Below are 22,404 nucleotides of genomic sequence, written 5' to 3' on the forward strand. Positions count from 1 at the left end.
GTAACTTGAATGCCATTTTGTATTATTTAGCACTATTGACTAATGAAGCTTGCTGCGAAACCTGGATAATATCCAGAGAACAGGTCTCTATTTGGTTCCATTTGACTATTTGTACCATTTTCACCAATGGAGTAGTGAGGAGTTGTTTTCCTGCAACCGCGCATACATATATCGCTTAGCGCTTCCAGCAAATGACTATTTGAAGAACGCTTTCTCGCTACCGCTCCTATATATGTGGCTTTGTGCGTCCAGTGAACAACTATTTGAAGAACAATTTGTTTGCTCCAGCTGCATAATGTAATACTTACTGCATACACAACCAGTACAGTAAAGAGAGAGACATTAGTTCATTCTATGTTTATGAGTATCTCCAGACTTGGTTATGCAGACTGCACTTTAGTTTGCTTATTGTTTAGTAGGTTAATGAGGTTATATACCTATTCTAGTAAAATTGACCTTTATATTCATAAGCCAGTTTTTGGTGGTGTTGGTTTGTTGTATAATAATTGTCATTACACCTGATACTTTTTGTGTATACATCATATTCTTAGCACCATTAGCCCGTGAAAAATCATATGTAGTGGATGCAAGAGCAGCCAAATTTTGAATATGTAGAAATGAATGATAACAAGGCAGGGAATCTGCCCTTTTATGCTGTGTAAGGCAACCTGCGTACTGGCCATGCTACATAAATAAATAATAAAAGTTTCTGAAGACTATACATCTGTATTTATCAGAAACTTTCCAAGTATATTTATTATATAAATGATGGTGCCAAAAAAGAAAAGGGCCATTTGAAGAAAATAACATCTGTATAAAGCCATGAGAAGACAAGGGTGAACGGAGATGTGACCAGCTGCCACTTTTTCTCTTATACTAAGAGCAGAGATAGGTGTGGGGAAGACATCTTCTATTACAGGTTTCTGTCTAACATTTAGGAGACAGCTGCAGGACTCAAAGAAAAGATCCTTTCAGACAGCTATCTTGGTGATAGATTGTTCAAGTGAAATTTTTCACTTGATAGATTTTTCAAGTGACAGGCATTTACCACATGCTGAAAAATTAAAATTATTTAATTCCTGCTTCAGAACTTCATTCAATCAATATAATTGTCCAGCTATGTATTGCTATTTTAGTTGAATGTTTGCACTGTTATTATTACTATTATTTATTGAATTTACACCCTGCCTTTCCTCCTGATGGAGCCCAGGGTGGGAAACACATACCGTATTTTTCGCACCATAGGACGCACTTTTTCCCTCCTAAAAAGCAAGGGAAAATGTGTGTGCGTCCTATGGAGCGAATGCAGGCTTTCGCTGAAGCCTGGAGAGTGAGAGGGGTCGGTGCGCACCGACCCCTCTCGCTCTCCAGGCTTCAGGAAGCTATCCGCTAGCCGCGGCTAGCGGAGCGCTGCATTAATCCCGAAGCTTGGGGCGCGCGGAGCTCAGCGCACCCCAAGCTTCTGGGTGCCGGCAAGGTCTCGCTAGCCCTGGGAGAGCCCCGCGACGTTGCGTGGCTCTCCCAGGGCTAGCGAAGCGCCGCGCTAATCCCGAAGCTTGGGGCGCGCGGAGCTCAGCGCGCCCCAAGCTTCTGGGTGCCGGCAAGGTCTCGCTAGCCCTGGGAGAGCCCCGCGACGTTGCGTGGCTCTCCCAGGGCTAGCGAAGCGCCGCGCTAATCCCGAAGCTTGGGGCGCGCGGAGCTCAGCGCGCCCCAAGCTTCTGGGTGCCGGCAAGGTCTCGCTAGCCCTGGGAGAGCCCCGCGACATTGCGTGGCTCTCCCAGGGCTAGCGAAGCGCCGCGCTAATCCCGAAGCTTGGGGCGCGCGGAGCTCAGCGCGCCCCAAGCTTCTGGGTGCCGGCAAGGTCTCGCTAGCCCTGGGAGAGCCCCGCGACGTTGCGTGGCTCTCCCAGGGCTAGCGAAGCGCCGCGCTAATCCCGAAGCTTGGGGCTTCGGGATTAGCGCTCCGCTAGCCGTGTCTAGGCTGCGGATAGCAGCCTGCTTCCCGGAGCGCCGGGCGCCCTGAAAGCAGAGCTCCAGGCGCTTCGGGAACACATCCGCAGCGTGGGGAGGCTTGCAGGAGTTCCCCACAGGGCTCCCCACGCTGCGGATAGCAGCCTGCTGCCTGGCGGGTGGGGCGCCCTGAAGCAGAGCGCCCCTCGCGCCAGGCAGACATCCGCAGAGTGGGGAGGCTTGCAGGAGTTCCCCACAGGGCTCCCCACGCTGTGGATAGCAGCCTGCTGCCTGGCGGGTGGGGCGCCCTGAAGCAGAGCGCCCCTCGCGCCAGGCAGACATCCGCAGAGTGGGGAGGCTTGCAGGAGTTCCCCACAGGGCTCCCCACGCTGTGGATAGCAGCCTGCTGCCTGGCGGGTGGGGCGCCCTGAAGCAGAGCGCCCCTCGCGCCAGGCAGACATCCGCAGAGTGGGGAGGCTTGCAGGAGTTCCCCACAGGGCTCCCCACGCTGCGGATAGCAGCCTGCTGCCTGGCGGGTGGGGCGCCCTGAAGCAGAGCGCCCCTCGCGCCAGGCAGACATCCGCAGAGTGGGGAGGCTTGCAGGAGTTCCCCACAGGGCTCCCCACGCTGCGGATAGCAGCCTGCTGCCTGGCGGGTGGGGCGCCCTGAAGCAGAGCGCCCCTCGCGCCAGGCAGACATCCGCAGAGTGGGGAGGCTTGCAGGAGTTCCCCACAGGGCTCCCCACGCTGTGGATAGCAGCCTGCTGCCTGGCGGGTGGGGCGCCCTGAAGCAGAGCGCCCCTCGCGCCAGGCAGACATCCGCAGAGTGGGGAGCCTTGCAGGAGTTTTTTCCTTTATTTCCCCCCCCCCAAAATTTTTTCCTTTATTTCCCCCCAAAAAAACTAGGTGCGTCCTATGGTCCGGTGCGTCCAATCGTGCGAAAAATACGGTACACAATTTAAAAACAAATACAAGCAAAATATGGCTAAAATAGGAGACTTTTTGGTGAAGAACAGGTAGTCACTCAATAATTGAATTACTGAATGAATGAATGACATTATTTTAGTGGGTCACTTTATCTTATAGACCTGTGAGGGCTTTGATAAATGACAGAGGTCTAATATAGGCAGCAAGTGGAAATAAATTCACGTGGAAATTCATAGAGTTGCTCAGTCATCTGTATTACTTACAGTGCGGTGGTGCTATATCTTCTTCACTGCCACACAATGTGTAGCAAAGGCATGCAGCCAGTCCCAGGTTCTGTCCTTGGCATCTTCTGGCAGGGCTGTAATACACTCTTGTATGAAACCCCGGAAGAGCTCCTGCCAGTCAGTGTAGAGGCAATAAATAATCTTCCTTATTTCTATGCTCACTTTTTTTTATATAGAGTTGGAAAGGACCCTGAGGGGAAATCTAGTCCAACTCCCTGCAATGCAGGAATCTCAACTGAGTGCCTGCGCCTGGCAGCAATACAAAAACAATTCCCTCAGATTCATTTGAAGTTGTTGGCATTGGCAAGGTTAAAAGGAACAAGAGGAGTAGGAGAATCATGCTCAGTTCTATTATCAAGGTACCCCTCAGATCAGGAAAGCCCTCTGAGGTGATATTATGCAGGGATGCCTGGAAGCAGTGGGCAAGAACTCTGAAAAACTCATTGCATGGCAAGGCCCCGAACCCTCCCCCTTGGTTGGAATAAGGACACTTGACACCAAAATTTTGGTTAATGGGCTGAGCTGAAAAGGTCACAACTTTATTGGTTACAGAATGTGAGTGGTACTGGCTTAGGCATTGGAACCGAACCAACTATATCTGACTCCTGCCCACCTGCAGGAAGTCTCAGAAGGGTTAACCACCAGTAGGGGGAGCCCTGTGATGCACATCGACTAGGAACTCCCCCTGGGTCACCAATAGGGGTCGTGCCATGACCCTAGCCCCCGCCTGGGCTTCGGACGGGGCCACGTCCCCCAGATTCCTTTAACAGAATACCCTTGAAATAGGAGGAGTAGGTGATGGCCACTACCTCCCCTCACCTCCAAACGAATACTCCAATGCCTAACCGCCAAACCTTACAAAGTTGTGACAATTTGTTACAAGGTAGGCGAAAAAACCAAATGGCTGGTGCCAATTTGTCAAGTGGAAAAAAATCCTACCAGCTTCTTCAACAGCCAACCAAGGTCCATAGCAAGGTCAAAGGATTAAGAGCCTAATCTTAAGGAGGGAGGGAGGGAGGGAGGGAGGGAGGGAGGGAGGGAGGGAGGGAGAACTGTGTGAGCAGAAACCAGAAAAAAGGGGCGAGTTCCCACATGCAGGCAGTTTAAATGCTGTGTGCCACGCCCCCTGGCCAATCGGACTGGTCAGCCTAGGGTGCCGGGGGGGGGGAGGGGGACTCCCTAAGACGCAGGGGCTAGCTACACCTCCATGCATGGGGCAGGATCGTGTCCAGCCCGCAACTCCATTTCCCCGGGGAAGGGAAATGGCTTTTTAGTTCTGAAAGCAGCTTACAATGTGACAGCATTGAGTTCTGCTTCCAATAAAGGTAAAGGTACCCCTGCCCGTACGGGCCAGTCTTGCCAGACTCTAGGGTTGTGCGCTCATCTCACTCTATAGGCCGGGAGCCAGCGCTGTCCGCAGACACTTCCGGGTCACGTGGCCAGCGTGACAAAGCTGCATCTGGCAAGCCAGTGCAGCACACGGAACGCCGTTTACCTTCCCGCTAGAAAGCGGTCCCTATTTATCTACTTGCACTTAAGGGTGCTTTCGAACTGCTAGGTTGGCAGGCGCTGGGACCGAGCGACGGGAGCGCACCCCGCCACGGGGATTCGAACCGCCGACCTTTCGATCGGCAAGTCCTAGGTGCTGAGGCTTTAACCCACAGCGCCACCTGCGTCCCTTCTGCTTCCAATAGGCACCCTTTTATTCTCTTGGAGAATAGGATATAGTCCCAGACCCTCCTGCATCATAGCATCTGCCCTTGACTAATGGAAGCCCCTCCCCTCCCCCCCAGCTGAAGAGGGGCCAAGCAAAGAATGGGTTTTACTGAGACCTACTAAAAGTAATGGACCTAACATAGACATGTTGATTGATTTCAATGGATCTACTAACAATAAAACTTAAGAGGAACCCAGTGTTTGTGGACAGTGTTCTTATACAGTTTAGTCACTAGGTGGCACAAAACTTACTTGGCTCTAAGTGGAATCTGGAATTTCCATTGGCTGTATTGTTCTTGCAGATGTTCTGAGTTATAGTCCCTTCCATATTTACTATATCCACATAAAGATCTGGTCTCGACAAATCTTATATTGTAGAATAAGGCAACATAATGTATTACCGACACCTCAAATTACACGTTTCAATTATTGCCTGCATAGAGTAATCTAATATTTGTTTCAAAATAAATACTTGTGGGGGAGCAAGCCAGGTTGGCTGGCACAAAAACAACCATGTACCTGTAGCCCTACTCCCCAAACATCTAGTAACAAACCTAATGGGGAAATCCAAAGTGAGATTCACAATCTGTTACGCATGCACTTGTCTGGATTCTAGGTGGTGTAGAACACAAGTACTTTCTTGCAAAAATGCAAGATATTTTCTTCCTATCCTCTATATATGTCAAGTGGACAAATATATAAGTCATGGGGGAGGGGAATATAAAAATTACCAACTGCAGCCTTCTAAAAAAAACTTTCAGCCATCAATTTGATCTCAAATTGTCTGGTCTGGCACAAGCCAGTCAATGTGACACAGGCTTATAAATCAACTTTCCATTGTGCTGTTTAGAGCATAAAGCACACAAGGAAACCATTTTTAAGAAGCCTCAATCTTAAATTTCCCTCCCTCCAGCTGTGTTTGTGCATTGATCCAAATATTGCTACTCTATGTGTGTTTGTGCCTGAAGCAGAATATTTTGGCTGAGGCACCATGGGATATATCTTTGTTTTCCTCTTAAACTATTTCCCCAAACTACCATGTCCTCTATACTACCTAAAATATCAGGTAGCACAGTATGTATTTTCATTTTTGTTCATGTTTGACATGGATGGGACTGAAGACAATATTAGGTTACAGAAGGCAGCATGCACAGTACTGTTTCCTGTGTATGCTAAATGGGATGACTACCTGTCACTCACACTTTACAAATTGATAAATTTTGCTATTCTGTGTTCTGAAGGACACTGGAAATATGCTACCTTTGTTCTGCACATGTAATCCTCTGTAGAAGCCAGCTGCAGGATTAAAACAAGAGCCAATCCACAAGTGTCTATGCTAGGTCAGTCAAAGTAGTAGTGGTAGTAGTAGTAGTAGTAGTAGTAGTAGTGATAATGATGATGATAATGATGATAGTAGTAGTAGTAGTAGTAGTGGTGGTAGTAGTAATACTTTTATTAATACTGTACCCATCTGGCTGGGATTCCCAGTGGGAGGTGGAAGGCAGCAAGCAAACATGCCAACACAATGGAATAAATGTGTTTGGGGTTTTTTCAGTAGCTGCCCACAGTGCACTTTATGTGAAAGTTATTGTGAGGGATTTGGCCCAAGAGATAATAAATGTCAGCGTTCAATCTTTTATATTACAGTTATGGGGCAGGAAAGTGTTGGCACTGTCAAGCTCCAATGCCAGTTTTATACCCATGCAATGCAATATGCTATAGCAGTACATTTTGAGAAAACTAATACTGAAGTTATTAATGCAGTATTTCAGCTGCAACTACTACTTCTTCCTTTGCAGTGCAATTCTATCATGTCTACTCTGGCACAAGTCACATTGGGTTCAATGGTACTTACACAATTGTCAGTGTGTGTTTAGGATTCCAGCCTTTGTGAAACTGTGTCCTAAAACTCACATCTACCAGTACAACCCTATGTATATGTCTACTCAGTACAGGTACCATTCCTATAACCAGGTTCCAATATAATATAAACCCTGGGATACAGCCTCATTTATCTCAATGGATATACAGGACCACACTGTCAATATAATATAAATTTGGAAAAACTGAGTCCAATTAATAACTTTAACAAAGTCATCCTTAATTAATTTAGATGAGCTTATTTTACTAGTTTTATTTAATATGCGATGATGTTTTCATGAATTTTATGCTTGCCTTCTAGCATGTCTATTTCTTTTCTTTTCTTTTTTTGGGAGTTAATTTCTGCTGCCACTTTAAACTGCTGGGATTTTAAAATAATTAGAACAATTATTTAATTATTTAATTTATGCATATTTTCTTTCTGTTGTAGTTCAAATATACTTTTAAAATATAGAATACATAAAAATCCTTGCTATGGGTTTATACAGTGGCACCTCGGGTTACATACGCTTCAGGTTAAATACACTTCAGCTTACAGACTCTGCTAACCCAGAAATAGTACCTCGGGTTAAGAACTTTGCTTCAGGATAAGAACAGAAATCGTGCGGCAGCAGCAGGAGGCCCCATTAGCTAAAGTGGTGTTTCAGGTTAAGAACGGAACTCTGGAACAAATTAAGTATGTAACCAGAGGTACCACTGTATCTTTTTGGGCAAAATTATAGCAACATGTTAGAATCATATAATCGCAGTACCGGAAGGTCATTCAGTCCAACCCCCTGCAATACAGGAATCTTTTTGCCCAAGATGGTGCTCAAACCCACAACCCTGAGATGAAGAGACATTTTTTTCTTCATTTATCTCCTGGTTTAGAAACTGATTTATCTCATTCTAAAGCCTGCCTTTCCTAATCTAAATTGTCGTTATTATTGTCATTATTAATAATTTTGGAAGGCCTGGGCCAATATTGCACATTTGATTAACTCATAGGCCCTTTTGAGCATAATCTTCTGTGCAAGTGGCATACAAAGAAGCAGGTGACAATGTAACAGGCAATGCATATGGTGGGCTCTAAGTCTAAAAGTTTACACAACACTAATACAATTATTTAATTTATTTATTTTCAAGAGAACATTTTATTTTATTCTTATTGTCACATCACATAGCTTGGTGTAGCGTTTTAAGCTATTTACCTGCTGAGGCTTGCACCACTTTCTAAATTGGCGAGATAAAAGATAATTGTTTAATCAGCATACAAACATTTCTCCGGAACCTAGCAGCCTCCTGAAGGAGGAAAGAGATTAAGCAGAGTGAGTGGCAACAGTTATGAGATCCGCTGTCTCCCGGGAGCCTGCATTGTAAGACTAATTCACCTATCTAGACTCAACCTGAGTGAATAAACACAACCCTTCTATGCTACTAGCCACTCTTACAAACCGCCCAGCATCTATCTAGGGACCTCCTACATTATGTGCTCTGAAATGTATGCCTGAAGGCAGATTCCAGTTACTGCTGCAGAGCTGCATTATTGCTTATTGCTTAGCATCTCCATTTTACTGTGCCCTCACTACTAATAGCAGACCATCCAGGACAACAAAAATCAGTCAAAATTTGTTACAGTTTGCTTCTAAAGCTGTGGAGCTCATTGTCATGAACTGGTAGTAGAATGGTGGGGAAGAGGAAGAGGATCCTGGCGAAGGGTAACTAGGATTGGGACACACTGAGGTGAGCAGGGGATGGGGAAGGAAGTACTCACAGAGTGATGGAGGATGGCGAGGGGACAAAGGTCAATGCACAGGAACCAGAGCAGCAAGACCCACCACCAGTGCCAGAGAGGCCCCTGTCTCCGTGAACATGGTGGGCCCTGAGGTGTAGGGAGCAGCAGGAGTGGCACTCTAGGAGGCTGAGGCAGGCAAGGGCCCACAGCCCAGCTCCTGATCCCAGGTGGGGCTTGCTAGCTCTGGGAGGAAGGGTGTGATTCCTCTGCTGGAGTGGGCTTGGAACAGGTGAGGGTCACATGCCTCATCAAGCCCAGATGTTGCGATTAGATTGCAAAATATAAAAGGGAAGCAGAGCTGAGGTGCTGTGTCTGCTCAACGGCCCATGGCTTGGATGCTCCTGGACCTCTACAAGACAGTGCTTGACTCTGGATTGTTATCTGACTGCTGGACTTGGACTTGGATTGACCCTGTACTATGTTTCCTGACCTTTGGACTTTCCTTGTGTGGCTTGACCCTCAGACTTTGGACTTGACATACTGACTGGCTGCCACGTAGCTTCAGGACACTCATAGAGTGCACTTCCAACCACTTTAAACAAGCATCTGTGAGGATCCCCCCCCCCAAAAAAAGAAATTTCCCTTAAACAGTGGTCAGCATAGTTGATGCAAATGAAACCAAGACTGCCCTGACCATTCCCATTGGTGCAAGGGGGCCTTGTCTAGAGACTGTTGAGGTAGGTGACAAGGCTCAACCACTCTTTCCAAGTGTGGCCACCAGGTCCAGACATAGCTATGAGCTGCAGCTTTCATCCAGAAAAATCCAGGGTGTGCATTATGTAATTCCCATGGCACATTTTCCTGCCCTTGTGGGGGAAACCGCCACTCCCATGCCCTACAAGATGCAGCCACCATCTAGGCTCATGTCTATACCCTTTGTCCAGAACAGCCAACATTCTGCTTCTGGATACTGTCTTGGCCCGCCATAATAATATAGCATACTGTTAATTCCACATTCTGATCAAGAATGTCTTCACAGATGTCTCACAGATGGAAGGGGCTGATTCTGGAAGCATCAATCTTCTGAGTGCATTGGTGTTGCCATGTTGCCTGCCTGCCTTGTAGAGGATCTTGAATTCATAAGCTGCTTAGGTCAATGCCCAACACTGTTATCAATCTTCTCTGCAAACAGCCCCACCAATGGTTTGTGGCCTGCTTTGATGGCGAAAGGCTTCCCATGCAGGCTGTGGTAAAACTTCTTTAAGCCAAATACGATTGGTAGACTTTCCTTTTCCAATGTACCCTGGAGGCATAACCAATTGGCCATTCTTCTGCTGCTGGATCTATTTTATGGGACAGAATTGTCCCTGGTTTACAAGATAAAGCATCACAGGACAAAACTAACGGGGGTCAAAATGGAGTGACTGGAAACCCTCTCTTTGTCTGTCTGCTCAGTAGCACAAGGTTTTGTTTAAGTATTTTGTGGGGTTGGTGCCTTTTCAATAGTCAAAGTCCTTATTTTCACTCTTGTCTTGCCCAACAGATGCACGCCTTCTTTTCATTGTTTGTAACTCTCTTCATTGACAGAAGCCCCTCTATCTATTTCCATGCCTACTGGATGATTACTGAACTGTACATTTTTCTCCTATTACACAGTAAACATGGATCTCCTCAGCTGCCTCCTGTCCTATTTCCTCCTGTAAAGAAGAATCTTTTTTTTTTTGCCTGATTTGGTGATGCAACCAAATATTGGGTGGCTTCTTAAAAATTAAGATGCAACTCATGTAAATTTATCCCTGCTGCTTCCATGGTAGTTGCCACATTTACAGCTTGATCCCATTTCAGCTCCCAATCAGCTAGTAATTGCTCTTGAATTACAACATCACCAACTCCACACACAAATCTGTCTCTCAATATATCCTCCAGAACATTTCCAAAAGAATAGGGTTCTGTAAACTTTTTGAGATTAGCTCTATATTGATAAGATTCAGCTCTCTCTCTCCCTCCTATTACATAATTTGAAATGTTTCTGTTATTCTTGGCCTTGGAATGCAGCGGTCAATCAAGGTAACCCTGCCAAACTTTTATGCTCTGGTATTTGTGGTTGCAACAAACTTCTTAAAAGTCGCAAGTTTTTTTGCCACACACACACTGAGCAACACCCTTGGGATGATAATGATAAAACTGATGAAAATGTAAATAGGGGAGGTGCATAACTTAGGCATTGTGAGTGCAGGGACAAAGGATAACAATTCAGAGACCAAAGTATCACAGGTGAAAACTTTTTCATGTTTCTATTCCTCAGAAAGAAAAGGCAGAAAAATAGTAAGAAATTAATTCATAATTTATGAACTATCGTCCTCATTCAGAAGTGAATGCACAAAACAATACTGATGCTGAGTTGCAGAATTCTTGGACAAGAATCAGCTGCTTATCAAGACTAGAGAAAACTAATCTTTTAGAGATCACTTTACAAGGCTCTGCTAAAGGCTGTGAAACAACACACACACACTATATGACTCATCACATACTTTAACAAATGAAAACAGCACTTTCTCTTTACTTCCTTGTACTAGAGATTAAATGTCACTATTTGTTCCTGGCAATGTTAACTGGAATTGCCCATATGGCATCATCTTACTACAAGCAGTACTATAGAGTGGTACCTTGGTTTACAACCATAATCCGTTCTGGAGGTCCGTTTGTAAACCAAAACAGGTTGTAACCCAAGGCATGCTTTCGCCAATGGGGCCTCCAAAAATTTTTGGTTCGTAATAAAAAAAAAAGGGTTATCCAAAAAAAGGTTGCAAACCGGGACACGCACTTCCGGGTTTGATGTATTTGTAATCCAATGTATGCAAACCAAGGTACCACTGTATTTGAAATTTACATATTGCCAAAAATTATGAGATCCCAACAGGATTTGAAAAAGGATTTTCTATTTGTGATGCTTTGTTCAATAATGGAACATAAATGGATATGTTCCATTTGTGTGGAAAAATATAAGAATACATTGTTTGCCAGAAACTGTAATGGGTTGGAGGGGGGAGTAGCACACAAGCAAAAATACCGTATTTTTCGCTCTATAAGATGCACCAGACCACAAGACGCACCTAGTTTTTGGAGGAGGAAAACAAGAAAAAAAATATTCTGAATCTCAGCAGCCAGAACAGCAAGAGGGATCGCTGCGCAGTGAAAGCAGCAATCCCTCTTGCTCTTCTGGCTTCTGGGATAGCTACGCAGCCTGCAGTCGCTCTATAAGATGCACATACATTTCCCCTTACTTTTTAGGAGGGAAAAAGTGAGCCTTATAGAGCAAAAAATATGGTATATTTTTTGCCTCCACAGATCTGTTTTTTCTTGGCTAACCGGGAGGAACATCCCTTGACCTATCTTTTTTTCTTGGAACAATGCAAGAAGTGCAGAAGCAACTATTCCAATCTACCACTAGGTTCCTCATCGGCTTCCCTTAGAGCACCTTATTGCTGCTTATTTGAATTTTGTGATTTATATTTTTATTTGTAAGCCACCCTCTATAGAAAGGTGGGATATATGTGTTGGGGGGGGGGAAGAAATTAACTCCTGTTGAACAACCACTTTGAAGATGGGTTGGCTATTTGACTGCACAATGTCACCCAATGGACATCAGCAGGTGAGCAACTTCAGTGTCTCCTTCATGCACAAGTATGCTCTTCATGTACAAGACATAAGGGTGCTCAATTTATTTTGGAAGTTAAGGTGTAAAAAGTCTGTGACGAAAGAATAATCCATTACATGCCAGTATCTGCTTGCCTCTTGCTGCCCAATACATATTGTTGAACATGGTTGTCCTTGTTATATCGCTGCTTTGCACTTATCAGTAGGCCATACTACATTCACAAATCCCAAGGGACCCTTCATATCCAAGAAGCATGGTCTCTCTGCAATGTTATAAGATGAACAGAAGAACTGGACTATCCATCTGGGCAATCTTTATCATAGCACTGAGGTATGGCCCTTCCAAAGCTCTTTTAATACCTAACAAATGTTGAGATAGTCTGCTCTTCTGATTTGAAAAGAGTAGCTTGAGTCAAGCAGGGTGAGGACAGCAATGACATAATTAGGAGCAGAAAGGATAGGTGTGATTTATCATATTTGGTGTGTGTTAGGTGTAAATAGCACTTCTGATGTAGTAATAGGATACAGGCAGTATTATGATGTATGTTTAAACAACCAGCACACTCTTTGTATTTACAGAGCATGAAAAGACTTCTGAACTATAAGTATTTTGGCAGTGTCCTTTTAGTTAATTGGTTCTTTAAATACACAAGTACTAATAACTGTACATTTTTACGTTGGTACAGGACAGTATGTTTTGAAAATATTATAGACATTCACTTCAGATACAAAACAAATAGTTTCCTACAGCTTGAGTATTTTTCTTCCTCATTCACCAAGTACTATTTTTAGTATAGTATAACGTTGCATTCAAGATAATTGCAAGGCAAATTAGAATTCTTGGAATGATTCCAGATGATGCATTAAAAAATTATTTCCTCTTTGGTTCTGAGAATTCCTTTAATAATCATCTGCTTTTCCTTTGGCATATAATAAATTGTCATCAGAGTATAATTGAAAACAAGCGGCAAGATCAAGAGGAGGTCCGATATGTCAGTAAACTGTTCTGAATTAGAACAGAGGGGAGTAAAATTCTTCACATTTGCATCAATATAATCATTATGAAGCAACAGCTAATCAATGAAGACTAGCCAAACTCTCTAAAAGTAATGTCTTAGAAATTTATTTTATTTTCTAACAAAGTTTCCCTCCCACCTCCTGCCCTGGCTGGTGTAAGGTGGTAGAGCTTTAGAAATAGTGAGTCACCCTCTACTGTACTCCTCACACGCCCAGTTAGGATGGCTCTGTGTGATGTTTTGCTATTAGCTGCATCCTTTTAGGGGGAAATGTCACAAAAATACAAAAAATATAATACTGTGAAACAGAAGCAAGGAAAGGCTAAGGCTAAGTAAGGCTTACTTAATTTATGTAGTTTATATATTGTCCAATTAAGTACTAACCTATTTATGTACCTAGTACCTAGAATGGTACTAGCTAGAACCTGGAAAACCTTGCAATTAATGAATATTGATCACTCGTATGATATAGTCTGGCAACCAGCCATAATGGAAAAGTTGTTGCAAAAATATATAATTTTTACACTGTGTGATATTTTATTAAATATGGAAATGAAACAACATATAGATGAGCAATATGGTGCAGATAAGCAGGTACTACTCATTAGCTCATTCCTGTGTTTTCCAAGTTGATTGATTGAAAAATTCAGTGAACTGGTTTACTGTAATCACCTCATTATGTACTGTAAAATAATGTGCTTAGTATTTTACTCAGTCAACTCAATTGTTTCTGCACACAAACAAATTTCCATTCAATACAAATAGCCAGCTGCTATCTGCCACAGTTCAACTAAAATTCAAAGGATTGTATGAACTGGCCAGGAGTCCATACTAATTTCCATTTCATTCATGACTATTCTTTTGAAACTGCTTTTGATCAAGAACACTTGTCCATCTAAAAGTAGATTGCAGCCTTCAGCACAGAATTGCAGAATAAATTTAGTTCTGATCACATTTCAATATAAAACTTCCTATTTTGCTCTTCCTGAAACAATGCACAAACTGAAATGCAGCTTTGGAAATCCTTTGAAATTTGCACCTCTCTAAATTTTGCGATACAGATCCGCCCTGCCCCCCATGTGGATTTTAAGGGGGTAAATGCATATTAATTCATATCTTGGTAAAAATAACACAAAAATATGCATTGCTATTAGGAATATTCATTGAAAAATAAGTACATTAGGTAAGATTGCATAAGAATGTGTATACTAGAAGAAATGTACACTAACAAGCTAATTAATTGTTGTGATTACTTTTTTAAAGTGCAAACTTAAAATTGAGAAACTAAGATTTGTTCATCTCTGCTTCTTGCACTTCAGTTCCTGTCTAGGATATTCATTAGTAGTCTTGACCATGATTTATAGAACTAAATGAATTCTAAAATCCTAGTCCTTTGTTTTCTCTTTAAAACTTCAACTTCATAAAATTAATTGCCACTCTCCTTAAGAACTGTGTATTATACAATGGAGATGAATTAATTAAGAAACATTTGTACATGGTTGGATACATACCACCTTTCATCATTCCAACTTCATAACATTTTCGGAGCCTGCAAGCCTGGCAACTTTTCCTCCTGTTCTTGTCAATAGTGCACTGGTTAGTAGCAGGACACATGTAATCATTGTGACCTGTAAAAATCATAGGGAAATGACATTAAAGTGACAATTTTCACAGGTACCCCTAAAACACAATGCTTTCATAAGCTTCTATAATGTTTTACTTTACATTTCTTGCTGGTTGGTTGGCATGAGGGACATTGCCTTTTCAATGGTGGCCCCACAGAAGACCTTATCATTGCTTTGAAATTGAAAACATTTCTATTTAAAAACAACAACAACTCAGTCTATGTTAAATGTTTTTCCAGCATGACAAATTAATTAAACTGACAGACAGTATTTTGTATCAAATTGTGCTGGGGGAAAATGAAACTGCTGCTGATTTTTATATTTGAAATCTTATTTTACAGTAGTGCTGTCTTTTGAGTTTTTATATTTTTCTGTAAGGTGGCGTGTCCTGAAAGGCAAGGTAGATATGCATCAGATAAATACATAAAATAAACTCCTGTCACTTGCTCTTGACCTACTTCTTGATCTGACAAAGGAGTATAGCTTTCATCATGTGTATACTGGATGTGTACTAGTGTTCCCTTGAGAATTTTGTATTTCCTATTTGAAATAAAAACAAAAATCCCATGGTACTGAAGCCTTGATGTGGATTGAAAATACAGAGCTGATCCTAGCCAGTCCTCCTTCTACACACAGCTAAACAGGACAAGGTACAGCACACAATGAAACAATTTTATGACAGAACTGTTTGTTCTTCATTCAGGTCAGGGATCTGAAAGTGAGCTTGTTGGAGGCCTTGGTCTCATCAGACCCAGTCCTCTATCATTCATTATATGTTAGCAAAGGTAAGTTGTGTGTTTTTTTAAGAAGCTACTATCAGATTATACCAAGAACAAGTCTGTTGACTTGTACTAAATAAACAAAATAAATAAAATTCCTCCTCTTAAGAAGAAGACACTATGTGATTTAGTGACAGACCACGTAACACCTAAAAAAAGTATTGTTCAGACTTATAATTTATTTTATTTATAAACTAGTCACCTAAGGAATTAGAAATGTCTTGACATTTTAATTCTTCAGTCTGTACTATATCAAAATATATTTACTACATCAGAGTCCATAGAAAATAAAGACTATGTACACTAGTATTCTGTGTTAGTCATACTTACAGAAGACAGCTGAAACCATTGGGTCTATTTTGAGTGACTTAGTTGGATATCACTTACTGTTTTAGTTACACTGGATGATATCCTATGACTTTGCTGCAACTTAAATCCATTAATTTCAGTGGGTCTACTCTGAGCATGACTTTATGTGGTATCATTAATTTAAAATTGCAGCAGTCACTAAATTTCACTACCAGTTCATAAGCCACATACTATCATAATCAAAGTTTGGGGAGCAATTCTGTATTCCCCGCACGGAGGAATTTGTGGGTTTTTCCTCTTGTAGCCACACAGGTTAAACACACTACAGAAGCATCAGAGGAACAATGGGCTAAATCAGGCAGCGAAATAATACACTTGTCGCTTGAGGCAAACCCCCCGCCCTGGCCCAAACCACTGCCGGCCCCTCCACTCGCTACCCTGCTTACCACATGGAGACAGCCCAGGAAAAGAAAGGTGAAAAGGAGGCCAGAGAGGGGCGGTTGCTTCAGGCAGCAGATCCAGGCTCAAGGAGCACACCACAGCCGCCTCCTGCTCTGCCCTACTGCCACCACTGCCACTGCAATCGGGGTGGGATGCAGTGGAGGGGGGTGGCACGAGGCACGCTCCTCAGGTTTAAATCTGCTACCGGAGGCAACTGCCTCATCTCACTTGGCCCTGATCTCTGGTACTTATACCTATATAATTGTTTACAGTAAGAATGTCACAGTTTACTACTTCAGTTATTATATAATAATTATTCTTCCTAATAGATATATTTATTTATTGGATTTACATGCCAACTTTTTGCCAAGGCACCCAAGGCAGTTTTACATTTTTAAAATAATTACTAATCATAAAACAGGGACGCGGGTGGCGCTGTGGGTTAAACCACAGAGCTTGCTGATCAGAAGGTCAGCGGATCGAATCTCCGCAATGGGGTGAGCTCCCGTTGCTCGGTCCCTGCTCCTGCCAACCTAGCAGTTCGAAAGCATGAAGTGCAAGTAGATAAATAGGTACCGCTCTGGCGGGAAGGTAAAAGGCGTTTCCATGCGCTGCTCTGGTTCACCAGAAGTGGCTTAGTCATGCTGGCCACATGACCCGAAAGCTGTACGCCGGCTCCCTCGGCCAATAAAGTGAGATGAGCGCCGCAACCCCAGAGTCATCCACAACTGGACCTAATGGTCAGGGGTCCCTTTACCTTTAACTTTAATCATAAAACACCTAAAACCCAGGGATTGGAGTCACATCCTCTGCAACACACATGCTTCTATTCTCTTTCATAAGGTAACAACCACTGTATAGATTAGGAAATGTCAGAGTATGTCTGAAGCACTTTTTCTCATAATCAGAATGTCCTGTGTACATGAAACTCTAGATTACAGAAATAAATCCCACTGGTCACAATAAAACCTCATTTCCACATAAAGGACTTAGAGCTATCATATGTCTAGTCTTATGTCCAGCATCAGATTTGTTATACAATTCTGCAGGATGTCAAAGACACAAATACATGACCTTAAATGTGATTGAACAGAACAGGATAGCTGAGACAGATTGATTTGAGATGAGAAGTCGTAGTAATCAAAGCACAGCTACAAATGAAAGGAAAGCTCCTGACTTTAAGCTAAAGCTTTATTCTATGTGACCAGTAAATATATTCTGCTGCTCATACTGGCCAAAAGCTATTACAGTGGTACCTTGGGTTAAGAACTGAATTCGTTCTGGAGGTCCATTCTTAACCTGAAGCTCCACTTTAGCTAATGGGGCCGCCCGCTGCTGCCACGCTGCCGCCGCGCAATTTCTGTTCTCATCCTGAAGCAAAGTTCTTAACCTGAGGTACTATTTCTGGTTTAGCGAAGTCTGTAACCTGAAGTGTCTGTAACCTGAAGCATCTGTAACCTGAGGTACCACTGTACATGGCTTTGTTGTATAAAGTTTTTTCTTTAAGTATTAAGTTGCTAAACTTAATTGCCATTGCTAAATAAGAGACACAGTAGACAAAATGTACAACCAAACATCCACTCAGAAGTAAGCTCTTCTGAATTCAATGGGGCTTACTTCCAGTGAAGTGGGTTAGGATTAAAGATTAAGTGAATACTCATTAACAACTAGCTTTGGGTAGTTTACTTAAAACTCAAAATAATAAAATACTAATAGTAAGCATTTACTGTTTATGGAGCTGAGTGGGGACACCCCCTCCCTGAAATCCAAAGCAAAACAAAAAAGTTTCTATCAAAATAAATATGGAACAAAGTCGCAATAAAGAGCAATTCTGTAAGTATTTTATCTTATATTATGAAAAGCAGAACATGTTAGGGTTAACATTGTATGAGTGAAGGTTGTACACCAGCCAAAATTGACAAGCAAATTATATTGACCAGAGCTAATTTTAAATAATTTGGTGTGCCTAAAGTAGACATACCAAGCATATTTACTCAGAAGTAAGTCCCACTGAGCTCAAGGGGACTTACTGTGCAGTAAGTGTGTGTTTAGAATTACAGACCTAGTGCATTTGTATCTCAGTAGATAAGTCTTGGCAATTTTGACAAAGCTGACTTCAATCACTCTTCTAAGCCTTACTCTCCATTTACATCCTATCTGGAGGCTGGGCAAGTCTATTATCACATGGTCACAACAATTTAACAATTGCCTTGCTGGATCAGACGAAGTAGTCAAATGTATATTGCCTCCTGCAATGGAGTTTCAGTGCAAGTATCACAGATAATATTGACTGATTGGACTATCTTTCATGAATGTGTGTCTATTACCTGTTTAAAGGCACTAAAACTAGTAGTTCTTGCTACTACATTGTCTCTAAAATGAGGGTGGGGGCTGTCCTATCCATATGAAATTTGTCATTTCTGATGCCAGGGGTGGCTGGAAGGAAGTAGAAAGCATTTCATTCCATGTATATGAAATACACCATATGTATTCATGCCTCTCGCAAGACAACACATTTTGGAAGAGATACATAGGAAGCCAGAGGGTTATTTTCATCTGCCAACCATTAGAAAGTCCTCATTTCTAAGTGGATTTCTTGAAGTAATGAAACAAGATATAATCCGGGGATCTCATCAACAATACACCATCTAAGATTCAGTTTCAAAAGGGAATTCTACATTTTCAGTTCATTCTGAGGGTTTTTTGTTTTTGCTACAATGAGTCCATCTCACATGTGTTTTTATTGTAATTTATTTCACATATGTTTTCATCTGTTATGACATATTGTATTCCTAGTTCCATCAATAGAATCCACTGTCTCCTAACACTCATGAGTCTCCAGTTATTTTGACTGTGGTGTTATGAGCTTGGAGGGGTGGGAAGGAAGGAAGCAAGATCCTTCTAACCCCTGGATCCAGCAAGTGTTGAAATATAAGCTAGTCGAGCTTCCTGTGTTGAGGTGATAGCCTGGGTGATGGGCCATTAAGAGAACAAAGGAAAGGGGGCTTTGTGCAAGACGAATGCATAGAGTCCCTCTCTCAACTCAGAGATAGTTAGAACAACAAAGACTGAGGTTAGAGTTGAGAGTTTGCAGTGAAGTGACCTAGAAGTAAAGCAACAAGCTGGAGAAAATATCACAGCAAAGTTTTAGTTTTGTTTGCATCCAAGGGCACGGCTAAGGGAGAAACAAGACCCTAGTTGGGGTATGATGCTGTGAACCTCTCCATCACAGGTTCAGGTTGTAGATATGTGTATATATGTGCATAGGTATATATGTAAATACACCATATTATCATAAAGACATCACAGTCTCCACTATGCCTCATTTCCAAAAAGAAATATGAACCCTGGGTAAGTGCCTGGAACTCCCGGAATCTCATACCACTTGGAGACTGAGGGGGTGTGCAACAGTATTTTTGTCGAGTCATTGCCCCAATATCACTTTTCTAGATTATAATCACTATTTCACACCACATATGAGATGTGTACCAATTTACATTTACTTTCACTGAATATCATTTGCCATTTGTTGCCCTTTCAGCTTGGAGAGGTATTTCTGAATTCTTCACAATCTGCTTTGATTTCATCAACTTTATGTTCTGTGGCAGGCTTCCTCAACCTTGGCCCTCCATATGTTTTTGGCCTACAACGCCCATGATCCCTAGCTAGCAGGACCAGTGGTCAGGGATGATGGGAATTGTAGTCCCATCTGGAGGGCCGAGGTTGAGGCAGCCTGTTTTGTGGTATCAGCAATAACCCCAATTCGTTTTTTTTTTAAAATGTAGATATTTAGATTTAGGTATATAATCTTTCCAGAGAGATCCATTAAGAGTCTTATGATTCTTTTGTTCCCTCATTGTATATCTTTTCCCATTTCAGACAGATAATAAAAAGGGAGTATTCCTTTTCCAGATGACACTTACACATGACATCCTATTCCTACACCCCCGCCAAATGGCTGAACCGATCAACTGTGCAGATTCCAATCTATGAAAAGTGTGGCACAGAGCTATGCTATCTTCCCTTACTCTCTCCATCTGATAAATCACAATTGTTTTTTAGTGCTTGGCATGTGATCAAACCAACAGCTGTACTAGAATAAAAAACAAAATCAATCACTCACCACCATCTCCCTGTTATCACCCATGAGACAATGAGCATTTTGGGGAACACATCTTTCAGGATGAAAAAATAAGTTACGTAGCTGCAGAGCCATATGGAAAAAGTATTAGTCTGCTTTTTCTAAAAACTGCAAGTGATACATTTGATACCACCACTATCAAATATCCTGCATGCAAAAAAAAAATGGGCAGAAATGCCTAAAATATAGCATCATCTATAAAAGGTTCTCAGAAAAATAGCTGGTACCCCAAGAATGAAATTAATGGAGATTTGCATGTACTGTACTGACACTGGCTAGACTGTTTTGGCTTGAGGGTAAGATTCACCCTTGGCCAACCCTTCTAGGAGCGTCCAGGGGCTTGACCAGTGGTGGATGTGGCCAAAAGTAGATGTGGCCGCCCCACACTCTTGCATACACATACACACAGGAAGACTTGCGGACAGACATAAACAAAGTCACAGTCTGCTCTCCTCAGCTGATTTGTGCAGATCAGCTGTGGAAGGGAGTTATACCCTTCTCCCTTTTCATCATTACCACCCCCCTCTCCTCTCATCAAATTATCATTCTGGTGCTCATTTGCATCCCCATCAGCGTGTTGCCCTCAAATCACCCTAGCATTCTATCAGCTTTTTTCGTTTCTTTTTGTCACTGCCACCAGAATTGGTGGTGTTTTATACAACCCAAAAATATTGCTGCCGAGGTGGTGAGAGATAAGGCCCCCAAACTGGGGATTAGGCTCCCCTGCATTAGAGTTTTAATTAAAACAATGTAAGCATCATGAATAAAGAAGCTTGCAGAAATGTAATTAATGGCAAAGGTTACATGAGGTATCATTGTGCAATGGAACTCTGCAGAACTTTGCACTGTGCACTTATTTGCTTTCTTACTAACTTACTATATTTATTATATAAAGTCAACCAGTAACATAGGGCAGCTTTCAACTTATGATAGACTGGAGGGCAAAACATCTGCACTAAGAAAGGTTGCACAAGGAGAGGGCTGCTTACCCCTTCCTTCTACCTGAAGCCTCTCTGCCCCCCAAAAGTCTCCCCATATAATATGAGCCATGTCAGTAGGAGAGAGAATCATGAACAACTGGGTAGAGGCAACTTGTGTGAGCAGGAACATCATGTGCACTGCCACCCAATTCTTGACAATTCCGTTCTTGCACTGCAGCCTCTCGCAACATAACACATCAAGGAGTGCCTCTTGACCAACCAGAGTGGTGATGTTGCTTTGTGAGTGTAAGGTTGCAGGGAGGGGGTGTTGAACATGAGAGTGATCTGTTGTGTGAACAACTTTCTCTTTTTAGATCTAAGCCATGGTGACCAACTCCATATGTTTTTGGGCTACAACCCCCATCACTTCTGCCATTTGCCATCCGGGCTGAGGCTGGAGTCCACAACAACTGGAGGGCACGACTTTGTCACTCTGTTCTGAAAGGCAAACCTCTTAGGCCTCAGGCCCAGGCAACATATTGTGGAGAGATATGTGAACGCTGTTGAACAACATCTCCTCATGTGAAATCCTATGCAAACAGCAACAAATGAAGTGTGTGTGTGTGTGTGTGTGTGTGTGTGTGTGTGTGTGTGTAAATACTAACACAATAACATCACATTTTCTTTTCAACTACTTGCATTGGAGGGTGGGAGGAAATATGAATTGCCCGCAGCTATGCAACTGTCCATCAGCTGAGCTGTGTTTTGGTGGAAGAATCTCAGCTGGGGCTTCTGACTACAAGTGTGACTGTTTTCCCCTCCTTCTCTCAGAGCAGAGTCAGCCCATCCATGATGCAGGGTGAGACAACTGCCTCAGGTGGTGGAAATTGAGGAGGTGGCACTCCCACGAGTGTCCCCACTGCCCTACCACCACAGAAGCAATTCAGGTAAGGGAGGCTTCAGCAGCAGCAGGGAGCCACAACGTTCTACTGCCCAGGTTTTCCGCTGGTCTCCCCCACCCCAGTGGCAGAAAGGGACCAGCAGCA

At 42.8% G+C, this 22,404-nt stretch overlaps 1 protein-coding gene and 1 long non-coding RNA gene across 8 annotated transcripts in view; one reads left to right on the plus strand and one right to left on the minus strand.

Moving 5' to 3' along the window:
- Positions 1–22,404, plus strand: part of LOC114594261 (uncharacterized) — a 105,486-nt gene that overhangs the window by 72,479 nt on the left and 10,603 nt on the right. The window lies entirely within an intron of this gene.
- Positions 1–22,404, minus strand: part of ESR1 (estrogen receptor 1) — a 201,512-nt gene that overhangs the window by 54,633 nt on the left and 124,475 nt on the right. For all 6 annotated transcript variants that reach the window (XM_028723695.2, XM_077925904.1, XM_077925899.1 and 3 more), the window contains one exon: positions 14,655–14,771. In XM_028723695.2, coding sequence (XP_028579528.2) covers positions 14,655–14,771 — 117 coding nt within the window. The remainder of the gene's footprint in view (positions 1–14,654; positions 14,772–22,404) is intronic.

Source organism: Podarcis muralis, chromosome 3 (assembly GCF_964188315.1).
Source record: "Podarcis muralis chromosome 3, rPodMur119.hap1.1, whole genome shotgun sequence".
Lineage (NCBI taxonomy): Eukaryota > Metazoa > Chordata > Lepidosauria > Squamata > Lacertidae > Podarcis > Podarcis muralis.